We start from the raw sequence: 22887 nt of genomic DNA on the forward strand, positions 1-22887 counted from the left end.
GAGCCACTGCCACATTACCGTGGCAGTGAGTTCCATAGCTTTATTGAATTTATTATTATGCCATCGACGTATATGATCCTTTGCTAACAACTTGAAAGGAAGATGGATCAGAGGGCCAGAGAACTGCAAAAGCAAAGGATTCTGGGAAACTGATACCTCTGACCAGAAGCAAAGAATTAGCATACAAACGAGGGCGAAGGGAGAAGCAGACTGGTGGACGGACCCACCACTGGCAGCACACACCGTTAGATACACTGCAGATGTCCACAATCGCCCCAAAGGGAAGCTGTGCTTGAAGTTCTACGTGGTTTCCTCCTGCTTAATGAACTTTCCCACAATACATGCGGCCGTGTCCTCCCTTAAGGCTTCCAGGCCTTTAAGCTCTTCACGAAGCACTCCGCAGCTTTTTCCACCCGTGCTAACAGAGACCAAGCTTAAGCAGCTGCCCCCTGGTGGCTACCGCAGCTGGCAAACTGGACAGTTGTGCCTTGCTCCGTGCCACTACGGAAGACTTGTCCTCACTCAGGCTGAAGAGGGATGCCTTCCTGCAACCGACAGTGGGATTAATTTGGCAAGCCTGCAAGAGCAATTGTCCCTCTTCTTTCCAATGGCCTAAAAGGGTTTTGTTTTTGTTTTTTTTAAAAAAAAGATGCCAGAAAGGAGAGGGACAACAATTGCTTGTTATTTCCTCTCTGGTAAAGCACTGCCTTTTAAATTCTAGGGAGGAGACAGCTGCAGCATAAGCTGTTCAAAGGGCACTCCATAGACTTCAGAGCCGTTCAGCAACAAATAAGCAGGCTAAGAAGCTGGCGAGGTCTATTTTGGACAACCTCTAGGGAGGTGAAGTTGGATGGATGTCCACCAGGGGTGCTTCAGGCACAGACAGGGCTGTGTGCAGCACTTGGCGCAGGATCACAAACTTCAGACTGCACCACATGGTTCAAAATGCATGGTCAATGCTGGCAAAACCTCAGATGACCCGAGGAAGGGAGACTGCCAGTCCCAAGTTCACACTGTTTCCATGGGAAACTACTGCACATGCACAGAAACATGGTAGGCAAACTAAGAGTGCTGGCAACCATTGTGAGCAGTGGGGGCACACAGGGTGAACAATGTTTCCCTCTCTGCCCCTTATAACCCTCCCAATCACAGGTCTTGGCATGGGTGGCACAGCCCACAAATTTGTGTTTTTTATTTACCAGCCCGCCCCACGGCCAGCAAGAAACACTGGCAATGCTTTGTTTAAAAATTGCATTCTGCAAAGCAGGTTGGCAGAGAAGAGGCAGAAAGGTCCATGCCTCTTTTGCGAGTCCACTCACTTGCCTGCATGGGATTCCTGGTTGCCCATGGCAAGTAAGTGAATTGTTAAATGCAAAGCTGCCACAGGGCCAAGTAACACTAGCCTGACAGCGCAGAAGTTGCACCAAGGGCTGCCGCCTTGAGGATCCCTGCCCTGCAGCCGTTCCCGGTGGCTCCCCTTCGCTACCTGCTTGCATTTTCCACGGCTTGTTGCAACATCTCATGTGCTCCTCTTTCTCCCGCTCTATCAAGTACTCTCCAGTCTGGTACCTCCAGCTTTTCTGCCTCCTCCTTTTCGTTCTCTTTTTTTCCCCCTTTCCTTTTCTTATTTATACCCCACCCTCCCCAACTAATTCTAGGCTCAGGGTGGCTAACACCAAGTATAAAAACAATTGATTAAAATACAACTTAAAAACAAGACAGATAAAAAATAATACAAGAATAGTGACTGATCTTCTATTTTTTTTAAATGATATTTTATTAAGTTTTAAGAATAACAACAAACAGAAAAAGGAAAAAAAACACATACACAAAAATATAAAGTTATAGAATACAAAAAATACAATCATTTAGAAAAAAAGAAAAAAGACAACACCAAAAAAGAAAAGAAAAAGCACATTGAAAAAAACAACAACACAAAAATCCCTCTTTTTAATTCCTCATCTTTGATTCACTTATTTTCCTGACTTCCTCACATCTCCCTTTTTTGTATCCCTTTTAAAAATTAGTTCAGCAAATTCATATCCAATTTAGTTTATCTATTATCAATCCAATCTTATTTTTTACCTTGTCGCTAGAACCCCTTCAGTTCATTTCAATGCCATTAACATTCAAAAATTTTACAATGTTTCTGTAGATAAATTTTAAATTTCCTCCAATCTTCTTCCAACAACTCTTCTCCCTGGTCTTGGATTCTGCCAGTCATTTCCGCCATTTCCATGTAGTCCATTACTTGCATCTGCCATTCTTCCAGTGTGGGTAGGTCTTGTGTCTTCCAATGCTTTACGATGAGTATTCTTGCTGCTGCTGTAGCATACATAAAAAAGTTCTATCCTTCTTTGACACCAATTGGCCGACTATGCCCAAGAGAAAGGCCTCTGGTTTCTTGGGGAAAGTGTACTTAAGTACCTTCTTCAATTCATTATAGATCATCTCCCAGAAAGCCTTAATCTTTGGGCATGTCCACCAAAGGTGAAAGAATGTACCTTCAGTTTCTTTACATTTCCACCATTTATTGTCGGGCAAGTGATATATTTTTGCAAGCTTGACTGGAGTCATGTACCACCTATACATCATTTTCATAATATTCTCTCTTAGGGCATTACATGCCATAAATTTAATCCCGGTGGTCCACAACTTCTCCCAGTCAGCAAACATGATATTATATCCTATATCTTGTGCCCATTTTATCATTGCAGATTTTACTGTTTCTTCCTCAATGTTCCATTTCAACAGCAAATTGTACATTCTTGATAGTATCTTAGCATTGGGTTCTAACAGTTCTGTCTCTAACTTTGTTCTTTCCACCTGGAAACCCACTTTTTTGTCCTGGTTGTAAACCTCTCTTATTTGAAAATAGTGTAACCAGTCTCGCACCTTCTCTTTAAGCTTCTCATAACTCTGCAATTTCAATTTGTCACCTTCCTGTTCTAAAATTTCCCAGTATTTTGGCCATTTTGCCTCCATATTAAGTTTTTTCAAAGCTTTCGCTTCCATGGGTGAAAGCCACCTTGGGGTTTTACTCTCCAAAAAATCTTTATATCTGATCCAGACATTAAACAATGCTTTCCTGACAATATGGTTTTTAAATGCCTTATGTGCTTTTACCTTGCCATACCACAGATATGCATGCCACCCAAATACATTATCATACCCTTCAAGATCTAACACATCCGTATTTTCCAGAAGTAGCCATTCCTTCAGCCAGCAAAAAGCTGCTGATTCATAATAGAGTTTAAAGTCTGGCAGGGCAAACCCCCCTCTATCTTTAGCATCAGTAAGTATCTTAAATTTTATTCTGGGCTTTTTGGCCTGCCAGACAAATCTAGATATATCTCTTTGCCACTTCTTGAAACAGTCCATCTTGTCAATGATTTGTAGTGATTGAAATAAAAATAACATTCTCGGCAATACATTCATCTTAATAACAGCAATTCGACCCAGCAAGGAAAGCTTCAGGTTCGACCAAGTTTCTAGATCTTTCTTCACTTCTGACCAACATTTCTCATAGTTATCTTTAAATAAGTTCACATTCTTAGCGGTCATGTTCACCCCCAGGTATTTTACTTTCTTTACCAATGTTAAGTCTGTCTCCTTCTGAAACCTCTCCCTCTCTATTGGTGTCAGATTCTTCTCGAAAACCTTGGTTTTTGACTTATTCAACTTAAAACCTGCTACTTGACCAAATTCCTGGATTACTTCTAGGGCCCTCTTGGTGCTAGTTTCTGGCTCTTGCAATGTCAATAATAGGTCATCTGCAAAGCCCTTAAGTTTATATTGTTTAACTCCAACCTGAATACAGTGGTGCCCCGCAAGACGAATGCCTCGCAAGACGAAAAACCCGCAAGACGAAAGGGTTTTTCGGTTTTTGCGACGCTTCGCTAGACGATTTTCCCTATGGGCTTGCTTCGCAAGACGAAAGCCCATAGGGAAATCTCCGGGGACCTCTTTTAAATGCTGGCGGTGGGGAGCAAAGCCTTTCCCCCCCCCCCTCCGGACTTCAGAAGAGGTCCAGGAAGGCCGGCGGGGGCGAAAGGCTTTGCTCCCCACCGCCAGCATTTTAAAAGCGGTCCGGGAGAGCCGGGAAGCGCTTCCCGCTATCCCGGACGGCTTTTGAAGGCAGGCGGGGGGGGGAGCAAAGTCCCGGGGCGATTTAAAAGCCCCCGGTTAGGCAGGCAGGGGGGACAAAGACTTTTGCCCCCCGCCAGCCTTCGGAAGAGGTCCTGGACCTCTTCTGAAGGCTGGCGGGGGGCAAAAGTCTTTGCTCCCCCCCGCCTGCCTTCAAAAGCCGTCCGGGGGCTTTTAAATCGCCCCGGACAGTCCCGGGGCGATTTAAAAGCCCCCGGTTAGGCAGGCAGGGGGGACAAAGACTTTTGCCCCCCGCCCGCCTTCGGAAGAGGTCCTGGACCTCTTCTGAAGGCTGGCGGGGGGGCAAAAGTCTTTGCTCCCCCCCGTCTGCCTTCAAAAGCCGTCCGGGGCTTTTAAATCGCCCCGGACAGTCCCGGGGCGATTTAAAAGCCCCCGGTTAGGCAGGCAGGGGGTCCTGGACTTCTTCCGAAGGCGGGCGGGGGACAAAAGTCTTTGTCCCCCCTGCCTGCCTTTCCGGGAGAGCGGGAAGGCAGCGCTGCCTTTTATACTCTCCAAAATCTTTTCTTTTTTCTCCTCTTGAGTTCTCCTTTTTATTGCATTCTGCTGTATCAGAAACCCTCTCATTGCAGCTTTACTTGCGTCCCAGATTACTCTTTTTTCCACAGAAGTCTTCAAATTTATCTCGAAATAGTCCTTCATCATTTTTTGGGCCTTCTTGGTGATTTCTGTATCTCTAAACAAGGTGTCATTCATCCTCCATCTGAAGGAACCAGTCGGTGTTAATTTCATTTCCATTTTCACAGGATTATGGTCGGAGCAGGTTTTGGGGCAAATTTCCACTTTTCAAATCTTGGGAGCCATTCTTCTGGTTATCCAGATTTGGTCAATTCTTGTCCAGGTCTTTTGGGCTTCAGAAAAGAAAGTCCCCTCTCTACCTAGGGGGTTCTTAGTTCTCCAAATGTCAATCAAGTCCATATTGTCTGTCATTTAAAAAAAGGTTTTCGGTAGTCTTCCATCTTTTGTCACCACCTGTCTTTCTGACTTATCCATGTTTGTCGATACCACCCCATTCATATCTCCGAGCATGATGATATTGTAATCCATAAAGTCCAACAATGTCTCATGCAGTTTCTTAAAAAATTCTGATTTCCCCTCATTTGGTGCATAAACCCCTACTATCAAGAGTCTCTCTCCTTGAGATTGTATCTCAATTGCCACAAATCTTCCTTGGTCATCTTTAAAAATAAATTTTGGTGATAAACTTTCTTTTGCATAGATCACAACTCCTCTTTTTTAACTTTATCTGATGAAATAAATTCTTGACCTAATCTTTTATTGATTAATACTTTCCTGTGTATTCTGGTCACATGGGTTTCTTGCAGACAAATCAAATCCAATTTTTCCTTTTTCAATAAATGAAAGATTCTTTTCCTTTTGTCAGGGGAGTTCAAACCTCGAATATTCCAACTTAGTGCCCGCAGAGACATTGTATAAATTATTCTATATTCCTTCCAACAGCTCCCAGCAATTGTTCTTGATCTGTGGGTGGTATCACTTTCTCTGATTTATCCAGTCCCAATGGTGGTTTCCCTGGGTCCAAAGCTCCTGGTCTTGGTATCTTCGGTTCTCTTTCTTCTGCCTCTTTTTGTAGATTTTCCTCGTGATCTTTCAGAAATCTCACTTTATCTTCCTCTGATCTTATCTTCACCTTTCCCCCTTTATAGGTAAAAGACAGGCCTTGTGGAAACTCCCACCTAAAAAATGATACTGTTTCTTCTTAACAGATACACTAAATCTCCGTATTTAGCTCTAAGGTCTAATAGGTATTTTGGGATATCTTTAAAAAATTCAGTCCTTGAGTCTTCTATCTCCAATGATTTCTGGTAATGGAGGCTCAATATTTTGTCCCTCTCTTCTTTAGATCTGAGTGTAATCAGACAGTCTCTTACCCCTCTTCCCCCTTTGCCGCCTTTACCGAGTCTGAAGGCAGTCACTATCTTAAAATCTTTGTCCTGATCAAGGCCCCAGAATTCTTCAAATTCCTGTGTCAGAAATTCACTCAAGTTATTTTGTTCCAATTCTGGTACCGACCTAATCCTTAAATTGGTCTGTTTGTCTCTTAGTTCGATCAAGGACAATAGCACCTTATGATCCTCAAGTTGTTTGTTAATTGGCTGTATCCTTTCTTCTACTGTCTGTGCCTTCTCTTTTGCTTCCTCAGCAATTTTTCTTGTCAATTTAGAGTCCTGCAGCAACCGATCAATGGCCTGTGTGTTGGAGCTGATAGTTGTGGTGTTTAAGTCAATTTTAGCTGACAATTTTTCCAAAGCTCCAAATATTTTATCTAATGATGCATTTAATGTCTCTTCAGAGCCCCCACCTTTTGCTCCAGGCTGTCCAATTTCTTCTTTTTCTAAGACAGGTGGGGCTACTACTGATTGTCTTCGTTGCTGCAGCCTGGTTTTTATCTTTGAGGAGTTTACCTGGGATTTTTCCTGAGGTAGAAGCTGATCCATTACTTTATCTTTGAAACTCAAGGTCACTCTCACGGTTCAGATTCTTTAGTAATGGGAAAATTTCCTGGCCAGCTATAATGGAAAATCCCCAGTTATATCACAAAGCTCCTCTAGGGGAGCTCCTTGGCAACAATGTTCTTTTCAAAGTAACTTATTTCTATAGGCAGTAGTATCCTTCAGTCAAAAGCAACAGTTACAAAGAGGGTCCTTCAATAAAGTCAGTTCAGTTACAGAGTGGTCTCATGTAGTAACAATGTCTTTAAATGGTGCAGAACTTTCCCTGCTGTCTCTGGCAGTCCAATATCAGGGATTAAGCAGTGGTCTTTATTTTCCCTCACCCTTTTTCCTTCAATCGAAAAATTTCTTCTCTTCCCCCCACTCTGAGGGGGGTTACTTATTCCAGACATTAAAATTTAGCTCCTTTTAGCTCAATTTTCCGAATTCTTAGCTTCAAAAGTCTTTGCTTTAGTCCTATTTACAAAACCGGAAGACGGACTTCCTTTTTGCGCCTTCCCGCTTCAGTGCCAAATTCAAGTTCTTTGCGTCGATCAAAGCAAACAAATCCTTTGATCTTCCACTTTTAACGAAATCTTACTCACGGGTTGTAGTTTAGAAGCCGAATTTTCAAAGGAAAAAGGTCAGCGCTCTCTGGCATCAGCTGTGCAGCTTCACTCCGCAGAAGTAGTGATTAACTCTCAGCACCGAGCCACACACCCCCGTCTCGTTCCGGAGCTTTTTAACAAGCCCCTTTGCCAAACGGGGGGGGGGGCGGCGCAAAGGTGCCCGCCGAGTCCCACAGTCGCAGGCTTTGCTCGCCTGCGGTTTTTGGAAGGGTCTCCGCTTCGCTGCAGCGGGTAGACCCGATTTCCGTGGAGCTTCCCCCTCTGTATCAGAAGGAGACCGCCATTGCCGTTGGCGCCGCCTCCGGAAGTCTAGTGACTCATCTTCTAGAATATATTGATATGAAACCTAGCAAGAAGGTGGCAATGTTACTGGTAGATGCGGAGAAAGCCTTCGACATTGTGGCCTGGAATTTTCTGGTCCACACTGTGGAAAGTTTGAAACTTGGGAACAAAATTTCGAATGGTAGTAAAGCGATATATGAAAACCAGAAAGCTAAGTTAATAATTAACAATGAAATAACTGAAGAATTCCGAATTGAAAGAGGCACCAGACAAGGATGCCCTCTATCCCCACTTTTGTTTTTTATGACGCTGGAAACACTCCTAATAGCGATAAGAAAGGACCTAAAAATCAAGGGGATTAGTCTAGGTAATAGACAATATAAAGTTAAAGCGTTTGCGGACGATGTAATCATTACTACAGAAAACCCAGAAGAAAGTATACCAGAAGCACTAAAGAAATTGTTTGAGTATGGAGAAGTATCAGGCTTTAAGTTAAATAAAGAAAAATCTAAATTATTAATGAAAAATATGGGGGTAAAGGATCAGGAAGAATTGGAAAGAGTAGCAGGCCTTAAAATTACCACGAAAGTTAAGTATTTGGGGATCTAGATCACAAATAAAAATACCAATTTGTACAAAGATAACTATGTGAAGAAGTGGAAGGAAATAAAAGGATATCTAAATAAATTGAACTTGCCCTTATGGGGAAGGATATCCTTGATAAAAATGTCAATTCTACCAAAGATGCTCTTCCTTTTCCAGACGATCCCAATAATTATCAGGACAAAATGTTTTAAAGGTTGGCAAAGGGATCTTTCTAATTTTATCTGGCAAGGTAAGAAGCCAAGAGTAAGGTTCAAAGTACTGATGGAGCCTAGAGAAAGGGGCGGGTTCGCAGTCCCAAACCTCAAGCTGTATTTTGCGGCTGCATGCATGACATGGCTAAAAGATTGGATGTTACTGACAGATACTGAAATCTTAGACCTGGAGGGCTGGGACAAAGTTTTCGGGTGGCATGGTTATCTGGGTCACGATAAAATAAAAGCACATAGAGGATTCACTAATCATTTGGTGAGAAAGGCCCTATTCAAAGTCTGGGAAAGAAATCAAACAATAGTAACAGCCAAAACTCCCTGGTGGCTGTCACCTATAGAGTCATCAGCCTTGCACAGAAGCAATATGAAAGATAGCTGGCTAACATATAGGGAACTCGTAGAAGAGATAAAAGATTGCCCAACAGTAAAGACAAAAAAATTCCTTCCAGTAGCACCTTCCAGTACCTGGTATCTGAAGAAGTGTGCATGCACACGAAAGCTCATACCAAGAACTAACTTAGTTGGTCTTTAAGGTGCTACTGGAAGGAATTTTTTTGTTTTGACTATGGCAGACCAACACGGCTACCTATCTGTAACCAACAGTAAAGAAATTAAAAGAATTAAAAGAGAGGGGGGTGAATTGGTTAGAATATTTTCTATTAAAACAATATTTGAGAAGGATAGTAAGCTTAAGGGTTTGATAAAAAAATCTCGGCATGGGAAAAGGAAATTTTATATAACAACCAACAGACTCTTTCAAAAATATATAAACTGTTACAAAATGGGGAAGTAGAAAAGGAGGAAAAAGGAGACGCTATTAAAAAATGGGAACAAGATCTGGGCCACCCAATTGAATATAATGGGAAAGACTATGGACAAAAAATATAAATTTTACAGCATGTTACCTAATAAGAGAGAACTATATGAAAATGTATCACAGGTGGTACATGGCACCAGAAAGTCTTGCAAAAATGAATAAAACATAATAATAAGTGCTGGAGATGCAAGATACAAAAAGGAACCTTCTACCATATGTGGTGGACGTGCCCCGAAATTGGGAAATTTTGGAGCATGATCCACAAAGAAATAAAGAAAATATTAAGAATATCATATAGTAAAAGGCCAGAGGCATTCCTTTTAGGAATTTTAAATGACGATAGTCCAAAAGACAAAACTAGATTTTTCTTATACACAACGTCTGCAGCAAGAATCCTGGTGGCTAAGTACTGGAAAGGGAATCAGTTACCCACTAGGGGAGAGTGGCTATGTAAGCTCTCAGAATACTTAGAATTAGCCAAATTGACAGATTTAATAAGACAAAAACCAAAAAATGAAGTTAAAAATAATGGGAGTGCGTAATGAATACCTCAAAAGTCAAGGTTCGAGGGCAGAAATCTGGCTGAGTCTGGAATAACCTTGTGAAGTGAAAGGATATGAAAGAAGGATTTATATCTAGATGTTAGGATAGAGAGGATAAAGAAAACAGGAAATCAGGAAGACAGAATGAGAGATAAAGGAGGTGCTGTGGGATTGGTGGAAGTCAATGTCTTGTTGTTGTTGTTTTAGTGTTTATAATATTAACTTGTAAGATATGGATTTGTTTTTTTGTTTTTTGTTTTTTTTTGTCTTTTTTAGTTTTCGAATGTTGATTTTTGTGTGTTGTGTATTGCTATCTTTTGATATCTTTCGGGTTGTTGTTGTGTGGAAAATACTAATAAAATTCATTTATTAAAAAAAACAAAAAACAAACAAACATACAACATTAAAATTCAGCCTCATTTCAGTAGAAACTCAAATCAAAACTTTTAATAATAATAATAATAATAATAATAATAATAATAATAATAATAATATCTTTATTGTCATTGCCCCCTCTCGGGGACATAGAAATTACTTGGCTGCTCCATCCACCCAGGTAGGGCACTCCACACAAAATCAAAACAACTATAAAAACACTAATTAAAACAATACAGTATAATACAGCAAGGAAGATTAGATGACTTTCAAAGTCCAGGCTTCCCATTCAGGGCCGAGATTGCTCTGGAGAAGAAGCTGTTCTTAAGACGGCTCGTTCTTGTCTTCATCGTCCTGTATCTCCGTCCCGACGGCAGGAGCTCGAAGAGACAGTGACCAGGATGCGATGGATCTTTTACTATGTCCAGTGCCTTCCTATGGCACCTTGTGGCATAAATCTGCTCTAAGGTGGAGAGTGGGCAGCCAACAATGCTCTCTGCTGCCTTAACAACTCTGCACAACCCCATCCTGTCCTGGGTAGTACAGCTTCCGTACCACACACATAAGCCATAAGTGTGTGCAATTAAGATGGCGTCCGGCACGTTTCCCCCTTCATACTGTGCTTCTGTGCCGATAGAAAACATCTTCAGCTCTCTCAGCTTAGTCCCAGCAGAGTTCACGCAGCGGGGGAAAACTGTTGCTGTGTGTGGAAAATAAATCAAACTGGAAGCAGGCTTTCCTCTTATCTCCAATAGTCTTTTATTGCGTAGAATAACATTGTAAATTTAGCCCGGCGAACAAGCAGGCATCTTTCGCCTCTCCTCTCAGTCAAAACCGAAAGAGAACTCACACAAAGGAAAATTCCCGTATGTGAACATAACCACGCCTCAGAATGTGAGACGTCACTCAGAACTGTTTAACCCTGTAAGTTCTGATTCTCCTCACAAAGTGAGCATGCTCTCAATGGCACAGTGATAGAAGGCAAGCAGCAGTTTCTGCGGAAGATGGTTTTTCCTTAGAATTCTCAAAAAGTACAGTCTCTGCTGCGCCTTCTTCACAAGCCCCCTTGTGTTGACACTCCAGGACAGATCCTCTTGTAATTCAATGCCCAAAAATCTGAACGTTGTTACCCTCTCCACACAGACCCCATCAATCAAAAGTGGCTGGACATTGCTCTTCTGTCTCCTGAAGTCCACCACAAGCTCCTTTGTCTTCCTTGTATTTATGAGCAAGTTGTTAGCTCTGCACCACTCTGTCAGCCACTCTACCTCATCTCTATAGTCCGTTTCACCCTCCCTTTCAGAGATGAGCCCAATCACAGTTGTGTCATCTGCAAATTTGACAACCCTATTACTAGGGTGAGCAGCGACACAATCGTACGTGTAGAGAATATAAAGGAGCGGACTGAGTACGCATCCCTGTGGTGTTCCTGTGTTAGTCTTAAGCATATTAGAGGTATAAGGGCCCAACCGAACCCTCTGGGGGCGGTCTGACAAAAAGTCCAATATCCACCCACAAAGTGATAACGGAAGCCCCAGATCTTCCAGTTTAGACATCAGACGTTGTGGCAGAATGGTATTAAATGCCGAACTGAAATCTTAAAAAAGCAGTCTGGCATACCCCCCCCCCCCCCCGCTGCTCCAAATGTGCAAGAACGGCATGGAGGGCAATCGCCACAACGTCCTCTGTCGATCTTTTCGTTTTATAAGCAAATTGGAATGTGTCCAGTCCCTCTGGTAGGCAGGCAATGACATAATTTCGTACCAGCTTTTCAAAGCACTTCATGATTATAGGTGTGGGTGCTACTGGACGAAAGTCATTCAGATCTTCCGGGTTAGATTTTTTTGCTATTGGAACGATAGTAGAGGACTTTAGGCAGGATGGAACAATAGCCTGGGCTAGGGATCGATTTAAAATCCCAGTGAAAACTCCTGCTAGTTGATCTGCACAGTCTCTCAATACCCTTCCAGCTACCCCATCTGGCCCTGTGGCCTTCCTTGGGTTGATTCCCTTCAACACCTTCCTCATCTCTTCTTTTTCCACAGAGACTACTACATTCCTTTGTACTGATGATGGTGATGGTGGTGATGGTGGCAAAGCCTTCACAGGGAGTGGTGGTGGTGGTGGTAAAGCCTCAGCAGGTGTTGCTGCAGATGTTACTTCAAAACGGGCAAAAAAGGCATTCAAATCCTCTGCGAGGGATGCCCCTCCCTCGTCTGCCAGGGAATCCTTGGATTTATATTCTGTTAATTCTTGTACACCTTGCCACACCTGCCTGGTGTTATTACTTTGTAGATGATTCTCCAGCCACTGTCTATACGCCTCCTTTGCTACACGGATACCTCTCTTTAGATCCGCTCTAGCTAAGCTGTACAACAACTTATTTCCACTTCTGAAGGCAGTATTTCTTGCCTTTAGCAACCCCTGGACCTCCCTTGTCATCCAGGGCTTCCTGTTTGGGTAGATCTTTATCCGGCGCCTCTGTGTTACATTGTCAGTGCAGAACCTGATATAGTCCAACACTTGCTCAGTATGAGTCTCTACATCCTGTTGGGCGAATACCTCCCAATCGGAGTCATGAAAACAGTCTTGTAGTTGTTGGGATGCTTCAGCTGGCCATATTGTAATATCCCTCTTTATAGCTGGAGTCCGTTTCCTCAATGGAATATATTCAGGAGTCAGGAGCAGGGACACATGATCAGATTGGCCTAGATGTGCCAGTGGTTCAGCCTTATAGGCCTGTTTGACATTTGTATACAGCCTGTCCAGAGTCCTTTCTCCCCTGGTTGCACACTTTATGTGTTGATAGAATTTAGATAGGACCACTTTCAAATCTGCCTGGTTAAAATCCCCGCATACAAGAAATGCAGCCTCGGGATACTTGCCTTGTTGTCTGCTAATGGCATCATGCAGAAGACCCATTGCCTCATTGATGTTCGCATCAGGTGCAATGTATACTATAGTTATCAGTACTGCTGTAAATTCTTGGGGGATATATATATATATATAGTTGGGGAGCAATGACTAGCTATCACAGCGTGGTTTGTGCACCAGCTGTTATTCACATATGCACACAAACCTCCCCCCCTCTTTTACCAGAGTCCTCTGTTCTATCATGGCGGAACACTGTATAGCCTGTTAGTTCTATGGCTGAGTCAGGAATAATTGGTGTCAGCCAAGTTTCTGTAAGCAGCAGAAGACAGCATTCACTCACAGTTTTCTCCGTTGCTATCCACAATTTCCACTCCTCCAGCTTATTCACCAAAGATCTCACATTCGCATAGAAAATGCTGGGAAGCGGTAAGTTATAATGTTGTGTCTTCAACCTTAATTGCCTTAATAGCCTTCCTCCTCTGCAGCCTCTCTTCTGTTTACGGTCTCTCCTTCTCCTGTGTCTCTTTACTCCCCAGTTCTTTGAAGTCAAAAAATCTTCCTTGCAGACGCGGAGACACTCACAATTTGTGCAGCACTCACTCCGTAGCCGAATAGATAACATGTCCTGCCGACTATAAACAAGTCTATTTTGGCAGGACAAAAAAGCCAAATTCTGAGTTGAGGAGCAACCAGCCGCTGCGTCTACACGCGCCACCATCTTATCTGTTCTTGGGGGATAAAGAGGGACCACTAGGGGCGCATCAGAAGATGGCTGACAATAACATCTCTCCGACCCACACGAGGTAAATTGGAGGCTGTGATGGGAGTAAATAGCCTCCCTACCCCCCCCCTCGGATTGTGGTGGGGGACTGCCCTTGCCTGCTGTGCCCTATACCACCCCCAAATTTGTGGGGATGGGGGCACTAGGCACAATGCCCTCCTGTGGGATTTCGGCGCTCCTGGACGCCGTCTCTGATCTGCGCCAAAAGCTGCAAGAACTTCAAAAGAAACAATTTGGATGAAGCGAATGCACATATTTCAAGGAAGAAGGGGGAGTAAAGACTGCTAACAGAAGAGATCTCTGATAAAACAAGACGAGTCAGAGGAACAAGTATAAATCATGAGAAGATACGCCAAGACTCGGTATGGCAAAGGGACTGATGGGGGAGGGGGGAAAAAACCTTTCCTTTCTTTCCTTTATGTGATTAAACAAGAATCCCCCCCCATAAGTCAGAAATGTCGTTTTAAGGACTTAAGCTGTGGATTTAAGGCTGTGTGGAGATAAACTATCTAACCAAAGCATTTTTTAAGAAGAGCGTGGAATGTATAAGGGCTTTGGAATGACGCAGTTAAAAATTCCGTCGCCATATTGGGAAGTTCTGTCAGAGGACTTAAGTCTGAGAGGAGAAATAGAGAAATAGAGCTGTTTTTATATTGTGGGTGAAACTCCTCAGTGGGACTTAAGAATGACAGTTCTGTAATTAATGATGGAAAGAGCACTGTTATCTATGAAGGCGATGATATATGGAAACCATCTCGATGTGAGGATTGGAAGAACGGAAAAATTCACACAGGATTATTATTGGTGTTTATCGGCTTAAGGAGACTATCAGAAGAGATCAGAAAGAAAAAAGAGAAAATATATGAACAAGATGTGATGTGGAAACAGCAAGATAAGACTGGATAGAATTATGAACTTTGTTTGGACTGATTTGGACATTAACGCAGTGGCAAGAAGATGATCAGAATCCCCCTTCAGATCTTGAAATATGGGTTCCCTCAACAAAATTCAAAATTCAGCTTTGTAATTTGGAATTTATGTGATGTGATGTGATTTGATTTGATTTGATTTGATTGGCCGGTTAATAAAAATTATTTTTAAAAAAACAAAAAACTTTTTGGGGATAAAAATGTCAAATCTTCAAGGCCAACTATCCAGACTGGTCCTACGTGGGCCAGAAAAAACCCAGGGAAGTCCCCAAATAGGAGTTCCATCACAGAAGGAGAAAGGAAAAATGAAAGAGGGAGAGGGGATCAAGTTGATTCCAAGCCAAAGGCCAGGCGGAACAACTCTGTTTTACAGGCCTTGCGGAAAGAAATCAGATCCTGCAGGCCCCTGGTCTCATGGGACAGAGCGTTCCACCAGGCCGGAGCCAGTGTTGAAAAGGCCCTGGCTCTGGTTGAAGCTAATCTGACTTCCTTAGGGCCCGGGATCTCTAGGGTGTTGCTATTTATGGACCTTGAGGCTCTCCATGGGGCATACCGGGAGAGGCAGTCCCGTAGGTATGATGTGGCCGCTCTCCTCCGCCGCCTCCTTGCAGCTCCACAGCTGCCGAGTGGCATCCACTTGCCACGGCATCCCCTGACCCTTGCGCGAGTGGAAACTGCTCTTCTCTGACCGTGACTGCTCTCTGTCTTTGCAGCCGGAGTGGGGGGAGAGGTGGTGGGATTTTCTCAGCCTGCGATGCCTCAGGGTGAATTGATCCTCTCCCTCAACATTCTCTTCTTCCTCTTCCACCGGCAGTAGAATCTCCTGGCCACACTCCTCCAACATGTTAACAGAAGAGCCTCCCATGCTTCCTACAGGAAGAAGGAAAGGAAAGGACCCCCCCCCCCCCGCTCTTGAATCAGAATTAAGCACTACACCTCGGGATCTCAGCTTTAGCAACACCTCACTCTTTTGTGCCCAATTTTTCCTCTCAGGATCCCCTAATATATAATTCATTTCGCAAGTAACAACAACAACAAAACAATTAGCAAATCCAGATGCTGATTTTTCTTCCAAATTCACTCTGAGGAAGAGACCTGTGTAATTCAAAAGCCTGCACACTTGGTTTCAAAATTAAATTGACCCAAAGCAGAGATATTGTTGGTTTCTGCTTTCTTCTCTGTGCAGCGAAGTGCTTGTCACGAGACAGGTTGTTTACATTCCACAGTAAATGCACTGTTGGTTTTCTCACGGGAATGGGAGACTGGATGTGACGTACACTGGTTTCCTGTTTTTCACAGTTCTCTCGGAGTTCTTTGTTTCCGAGGAGAGAGGAGTTTTTTCTCTGCTCTAGCAGAGGCAAGATGCCTGCTTGTAATCTCTCAGCATTGAAGTGTAAATAAACTAAACTTAAGCATGTAGTATGTACTACTCATTCTTCTGCTGTGTAAAGGACTCTGCAAAATCAACATTTTTGGTCCTGGGCCCAGAATAACGCAATCAAGCTGAAGGATGGACTCCGTAGGTCGAGTGGGAGTTCCGGCAAAGGAACAGAGAAACGGACCGGTCTTATCTTCTCTGCGTCAAGTTGATTGATTGAGAGGTATGTGCTCATGCTCCGGGCAGCCTGCCAGCTCCTAATTAATGGCTTTATGGCTGGAATTTGAACTTTTAAAGGCCGTTTGCCACGGCACAAGCGTAGTGGCTTGGATGGCTGGGAAAGTGAAAGTAACTTTGAACTTGCCTTTGGAATGAGGTTTGAAGCAGCTTGTATAAAGCAGCCTGATTTAAAGCAGCAGAGATGACGCAGAAGGCTGATGCCAGAGTCATGATGGCCCTTCAGGATGCTTGTGGGATTCCTAAGCTCAATAAGAAAAACTATGTGGACTGGGTTCTCTATGCAGAGGCTATTCTGTGGAAAGAGGGTCTGTTTGAAGTTATTACAGACACCCCCCCCAGCTCCAGTTACAGATGCATGGGAAGCTAAGGATTCCAAAGCAAGGGGAACTCTTACATTGATAGTATCCCCAGAAGAGCTCTGTCTATTGCGTGATAAGACCTCAGCCAGAGAAATTTGGGACGCTCTGAGAGAGGCTCACTTGAGGACAGAAGCTGGATCCACTATGTTTTACTTTAACAAGCTGCATAATATGGCTCTTGCTGAAGGTGGAGATGTGCGTATACATCTGATGGAGATGCATAATCTGAGACATGAGCTGCAACAGAGAGGACTCAACTTTCCAGAGGCTGTGTATTCCTTCATGATACTACAATCTTTGGGTTCAGGTTGGGAGTCTGTTGCAACTCAGATTTCTGTACAACCAACTGCTCAGCTGACAGTGGACTATGTTACTGCCGTGATTCTGAATGAAGCAGATCGCCGGGGTGCTAGCTGCATGGGCAAGTGGGAGACTTTACAGACGTCATCCCATAGTGCAGTGGAACCACCAGATGGCGCCAAAGCTTTGAAGGCAGTGAAATGCTACTCGTGTGGACGTCTAGGCCATATGAAGAGGGAATGCAGATATCCCAGGGCCAAGACAGTGCAGCGCAGTGGAAGCTCATCGCGTGGAAAAGGCCAGAGCAAAGGCAAAGGTCCGGTGTCCAGGACAACGCAGCACAAGGCAATGGTCTCACGCTTCACTCCAAAAGTTGCAGAGGTCCAGAAGACGTCTAGATCTTTCTTCGTTGTTGATTCAGCGGCGACCCACCACATGTGCAACGATAAGCGACTGTTCGTGTCTTTTACACCGCAGGAAGGTGCGATTCACCAGGCGGATGACCACACAATTCCCAGTAAAGGCTACGGAACTGTTGTTCTTCACAGTTTGGACTTATCGATACAGGATGTGCTTTATGTGCCAGATGCCAAGCATAATCTACTCAGCGTTGCACAGCTGAATGAACGGAAAATTGACGTTTCCTTTAAGAACAAAAGGTGCATCATCACAAAGAAAAATGATTATGTGTTGTATGCTGAATATGTTGATCGTTTGTATGTTTTGTATTATGATGATGTTGTGCAGGATGACACTTGTTGCATTGCAGGTTCTAACAAAAGTTTGCATGCAGAATGTATTCACGATTTTCATAGAAAATTTGGTCATTTGCATTTTGAGGCAGTATCAAAAATGCCTGCCTTGGTTGAAGGTATGACTATTAAACCCTGCAGGTACCACATGAAGTGCAAGGCATGCGCAGCAAACAAGGTAAAAATGGCTGCGAAAGGTAAGGTGTCTAGTAGGCAAGCTACAGAACCATACCAAGTTGTTCATGCTGATTTGGTTGGACCACTAGCGCCCTCTTTGGGTGGAAATAGGTACTTCATGGTTCTCATTGATGCATTTTCCAGGTATATTTATGTGTACAATCTCAAGCAGAAATCAGAGGCTTTTCCTAGGTTCAAGGAATTCTGTGCTTGGTTGGAAAATGTGCATGGTAAGAAGATAAAGACTCTTTTCAGTGATCGCGGGGGAGAATTCACTTCTCAGCAGTTTGAAGCTTTTCTGACTGAGAAAGGAATTCAACACGATTTGTCTAGTCCTCGCTCGCCATGGCAGAATGGACTTGCGGAACGGGCAAATCAAACACTGCTTCAAGGGTTAAAAACCTTGCTGCATGATGCCAACCTTCCAGAGAGTTATTGGGCTGAATCTCTCTCGTGTTTTGTTTACAGAAAGGAACAAGACTTGGGAACTAGTTCCAGTAGTTCCAGGAATGAAACTGCTTGGAAGCAAATGGGTCTTCAAAGCGAAGACTGATCAAAATGGCAAGATAGTCAGACACAAAGCCAGATTGGTAGCCAGAGGTTTTGCACAGGTACCAGGTGAAGACTATCACGAGACCTACTCACCCACAGTGAGGTATAAGAGCATTAGACTTATGTTCAAGCTAGCTGCAGAGGAAAATCTACACATTAGTCACCATGATGTGAATACAGCTTTTCTGTACGGATCTCTAGATGAATCACTTTATATGCTTCCACCTGATGGCGTACAGGTAAAACAGGGATTTGTTTGTGCTCTGAAAAAGTCCCTTTATGGCCTCAAACAAAGTGCACGGTGTTGGCACACAAAACTCACTGAAGTATTGTTTTCTCTAGGTTTTCAGCAAGGGAAAGCTGATCCATGTGTATTTGTCAAAGAGGAGGGGCAAAAGAAACTGTATTGTTTGTTTTATGTTGATGATCTTTTATTTTATTGGAAAGATATCACAATGTACAATAACGCCCTAGCTCAACTGAAAGAGCACTTTGACATGAAAGATCTTGGTGAGGTAAACAACTACCTATCTCTGGAAATAGAGAGAGATCAAGATGGTAACATTCTAGTACACCAGTCACGGAAAATTGCTGATGTGTTAAGTAAACTAAACCTGATGGATGCTAACCCTGTAGACACACCGATGACAACAGGTTATCAGGTAGAAGACACTGAAGAAGCATTTTCTGACACTACACTGTACAGAAGTGTGCTAGGCAAGTTAAACTTCATTGCCAGATGTTCAAGACCTGACATTGCTGTTAGCTGTAATTTGCTAAGCAGACAAGTCAACAATCCTAGTGTTAAGGATTGGAAAGCTCTGAAACGCATAGCACGCTATTTGAAAGGCACTATGCATTACAGACTGAGATTTAACAATCAGAAGTCTGGTGGTCTTGAGATATTTGCAGATGCAAGTTTTGGAAGTGACACTACAGACAGGAAAAGTACGTCTGGAGTTTGCTACATGTACAATCAGGGTCTATTTGATTGGTCATGCAAGAAGCAAACAACAGTTAGCTTAAGTACTTGTGAAGCTGAACTGAATGCACTGTCTTATTCACTTAAGGATTGTGAATGGTTGTTACAATTGTGCAAAGACATGAAAATTCCTGTCAAATGTCCAATCCAGGTTTACCAGGACAACAAAGCATGTTTGGCTTTGCTGAATTCTGAAGGTTGTAAGCAAAGCACGAAGCACTTGCAATTGAAATTGCAACATGCTAGGGAACGTATTCAGAAGGGACTCGTAACGGTGTCCTATATGCCAGGTAATGAAATTCCTGCTGATGTATTGTCCAAGATTGTATCAAGGGATCAACACTGTACCTATGTGCAGAAGTTGGGTTTGTACTGATATTGTACGAACACGCTGCCCAGTGATGTTCACAGAAAGGGGGAGGATGTTGGTTTCTGCTTTCTTCTCTGTGCAACGAAGTGCTTGTCACAAGACAGGTTGTTTACATTCCACAGTAAATGCACTGTTGGTTTTCTCACGGGAATGGGAGACTGGATGTGACGTACACTGGTTTCCTGTTTTTCACAGTTCTCTCGGAGTTCTTTGTTTCCGAGGAGAGAGGAGTTTTTTCTCTGCTCTAGCAGAGGCAAGATGCCTGCTTGTAATCTCTCAGCATTGAAGTGTAAATAAACTAAACTTAAGCATGTAGTATGTACTACTCATTCTTCTGCTGTGTAAAGGACTCTGCAAAATCAACAGATATTGCTTGTCTCTTTCTGTATGGTTGTTTAGGGACTGGGGGACCAAGGCAGCTAAGCTAAGAAGATTTTACACAACACACAAGCATATGTTTCAGACAGACCACAACTCCCTGAAAAATAGCCAGGTTCCCCTACCCCAGGTTGAAGGAATCAGCCACTCACCTGACTGGCTGCGTGTGCGGGTGCTCAGCACCACAGGAATGAAGTCCCGGAAACTGTTCTTTGATTTCTTCTCAACAAAAGCTGAGGAGGATTGTTTGGTTGGGGGGAAAGAAAAGAAAAAAGAAGAGAGCTCTGAAAACTAAACTGCCATTTGGAATAATACAACTATTGGTCCAGGGACGCTGTACATCTTCCTTCCTGCCCCCATCCCCAGAGATCTTAGCCACAAGCAGGTGTGAAGCTGGGAAAGTGAGCCCACAAACCCAAAAGGGGGTTTTCAGACACACAACTCGAGATTAGGGCACAATAGATCAAACTGTTCATGGGTTCAGTCATTCAGTCTGCTCTGTCCCACTTCCACATTAATCGGAAAATATACTTTAAAATTTTCATTTCTAGGTTCCGGAGGCGGCGCGTCCGACAATGGCTGCCCTCTTCTAACCGCGAAGAGGGAGCTCTGCAGAAACGGGTCGTCCGCTACGGCATAGCGGAGACCCACGTCGGAAAACCACAGGCAGCGAAAGCCTGTGGCCGTGGGACTCGGCGGGCACCAGGAGCGCCCCCCGAAACGCAGAAGGGACCTCGTAACGTGGAAGGGTTGGCGCGGTGCTGTGAGTCAATCGCTCTTTCTGTGGAGTGAAGCCGCGTAGCTGCTGTCGGCGAGCGCTGTCCTCTTTTCCTGGGAACATCCGATTGGAAAACAACAACTCGTGAGTAAGAAAAGAAAGAAAGATTTGGAGGATAAATTATTGCTAATTCGGCTAAAAGCGAGAGACGAAACCAGGAAGTCCGTCTCTTGTCACTGCTTAAGATTCAAAGCAAAGGACTTTGATGTTTGGAGCCTTTGAAGAGGCGCTAAAAGGCAATCAATTCTTACATCTATTGAAGTCGCTTTTAAGATTTAACCCTTTAAAAGGTTTACTTCGTAATATGAACTGTGCTTTACCTTCTCTGCTGGATTTACAAATTGACAGAGAACCCCAGGCAGTCGGACTGCCTATATAATAGAACTGTCAGATTGCAAACTTTGACACTTTGTTGCTTTGTGCTATTACAAGCTGAGCTCTAGTGGAACTGTTACATTGAATTATTCCATCCTGCACTTGTTATACCTTGAGACCAACTCTGCTAAACACAAGGAAACTGAAGGTTCCTTGGAAACTAAAGGCTGTTTGGACATTGCTTTTGAAGTATTGGAATGTGGAAAAGTTTGAAGTTTTAAATAATTGGCTTTAATAATTTGATTTCCTCCCTCAAAACATAAGTGGGCTCCCTCTAGAGGACTTTGGATTTACAACTATATGTGACTTTGCTTTCTGTTTCCTTTCCTCCTACTTGGTTGTTTACTTTATGGGCTTGTGGATTCTCATGGGAATGCATGAGACCTTTGACCCTGACTAGCAGACAGAATTGGAATGAGTGGCACTGGGAGAATAACAAGAGCGGCTAAAGGGAAAACAAAGCAAACAACTTTGAATCTATCCTCACAGCCGCACAGATCATCTGTCCCTGATGTTTTGGAATTAGAAGAAACTGAGCAACCGTTGTTAGAAGATATGGCAACAGGTGGATCTGCTTCAGTATTAGACAAAATACTTGAAAAACTGGAAGGCTTAGACAGAAAAGTGGATGAACAAACGGCAAAGATTGATCAGACTAGAGGCAGTGTCAATAAACTAACTGAACAAGTTACCTTGAATGCACAATCAATTGGCAAACTATTTGAATCCACTGCAGAAAATCGGAAATTGGCAGAGGAAGCCATCCAGAAAACTGAGGTACTGGAGCAGGAGGTAAGACCACTGCATAAGCAGGTTGGAGAACAGCAGGCCTACCTGTCTATGATCAAACTACGGGCTCGGGATAACAACTTGAAATTGAGGTTTATACCAGAACTTGAACCTGAACAAGGGAACTTAATTGAGTTTTTGACAAAGGACTTTTCCAAGTGGTGGCCTTTGGAGGAAGAAAAGGACTTTAAAATTGTGACTGCTTTTAGACTTGGAAAATCAACAAGGAAAGACAAGCCCAGAGACTGTTTGATTACCCTGAGATCCAAGGAGGAAAGAGACAAAATATCCAAGGAGGAAAGAGACAAAATATTAGGACTACACTACGAAAAGTCACTTGAAATTTTGGATAAAAGAGCAGAGATTTACAAAGATATTCCAAAACAACTTTTGGACCTTAGATCCACCTACACTGAACTAGTAAGGCTGCTGAGGAGTAATTCAATTATTTTTAGGTGGGAATTCCCCCAAGGACTATCTTTTACGTTCAGAGGGAAGAAGGTGAAAATTAAAACAGCTGAAGACAAAGAAAAAAATTTGAATACCTACGGAGAGGACCTTCAGAAAGGGATTGAAAGACCCTCAGGGGCTGGACCACTGCCTGTACCTACACCTACACCTTCGGGGTCTGAAGACCAGGAAAAAAAGATACCACCACCAGAGCAATAACAGATTTATCCAGGATGTCTCTGCAACTTCTGAGCTGGAACATAAATGGCGCCAACCCCCAGAGAAAAGGAGAAGGATATTTCATATATTGAAAAAAGAACAATTGGACATTATTTGTTTGCAAGAA

The 22887-nt window shown here is 43.3% G+C and overlaps 2 protein-coding genes across 2 annotated transcripts in view; both read right to left on the minus strand.

The window, feature by feature from the left end:
* Positions 1 to 22887, minus strand: part of LOC309361218 (uncharacterized protein) — a gene marked incomplete at its 3' end in the record, with an annotated part of 424120 nt that overhangs the window by 182294 nt on the left and 218939 nt on the right. The gene's annotated exons all lie outside the window — the stretch shown is intronic.
* LOC309361165 (BCL-6 corepressor-like protein 1) overlaps positions 1 to 22887 on the minus strand; it is a 126364-nt gene that overhangs the window by 48862 nt on the left and 54615 nt on the right. The window contains 3 exon segments of the mRNA XM_081896134.1: positions 1487 to 1601; positions 15215 to 15531; positions 20302 to 20382. Of these exon segments, the coding sequence (XP_081752260.1) occupies positions 1487 to 1601; positions 15215 to 15531; positions 20302 to 20382 (513 nt within the window).

This window comes from Podarcis melisellensis (genome assembly GCF_964234715.1).
Source record: "Podarcis melisellensis genome assembly, chromosome: W".
NCBI lineage: Eukaryota > Metazoa > Chordata > Lepidosauria > Squamata > Lacertidae > Podarcis > Podarcis melisellensis.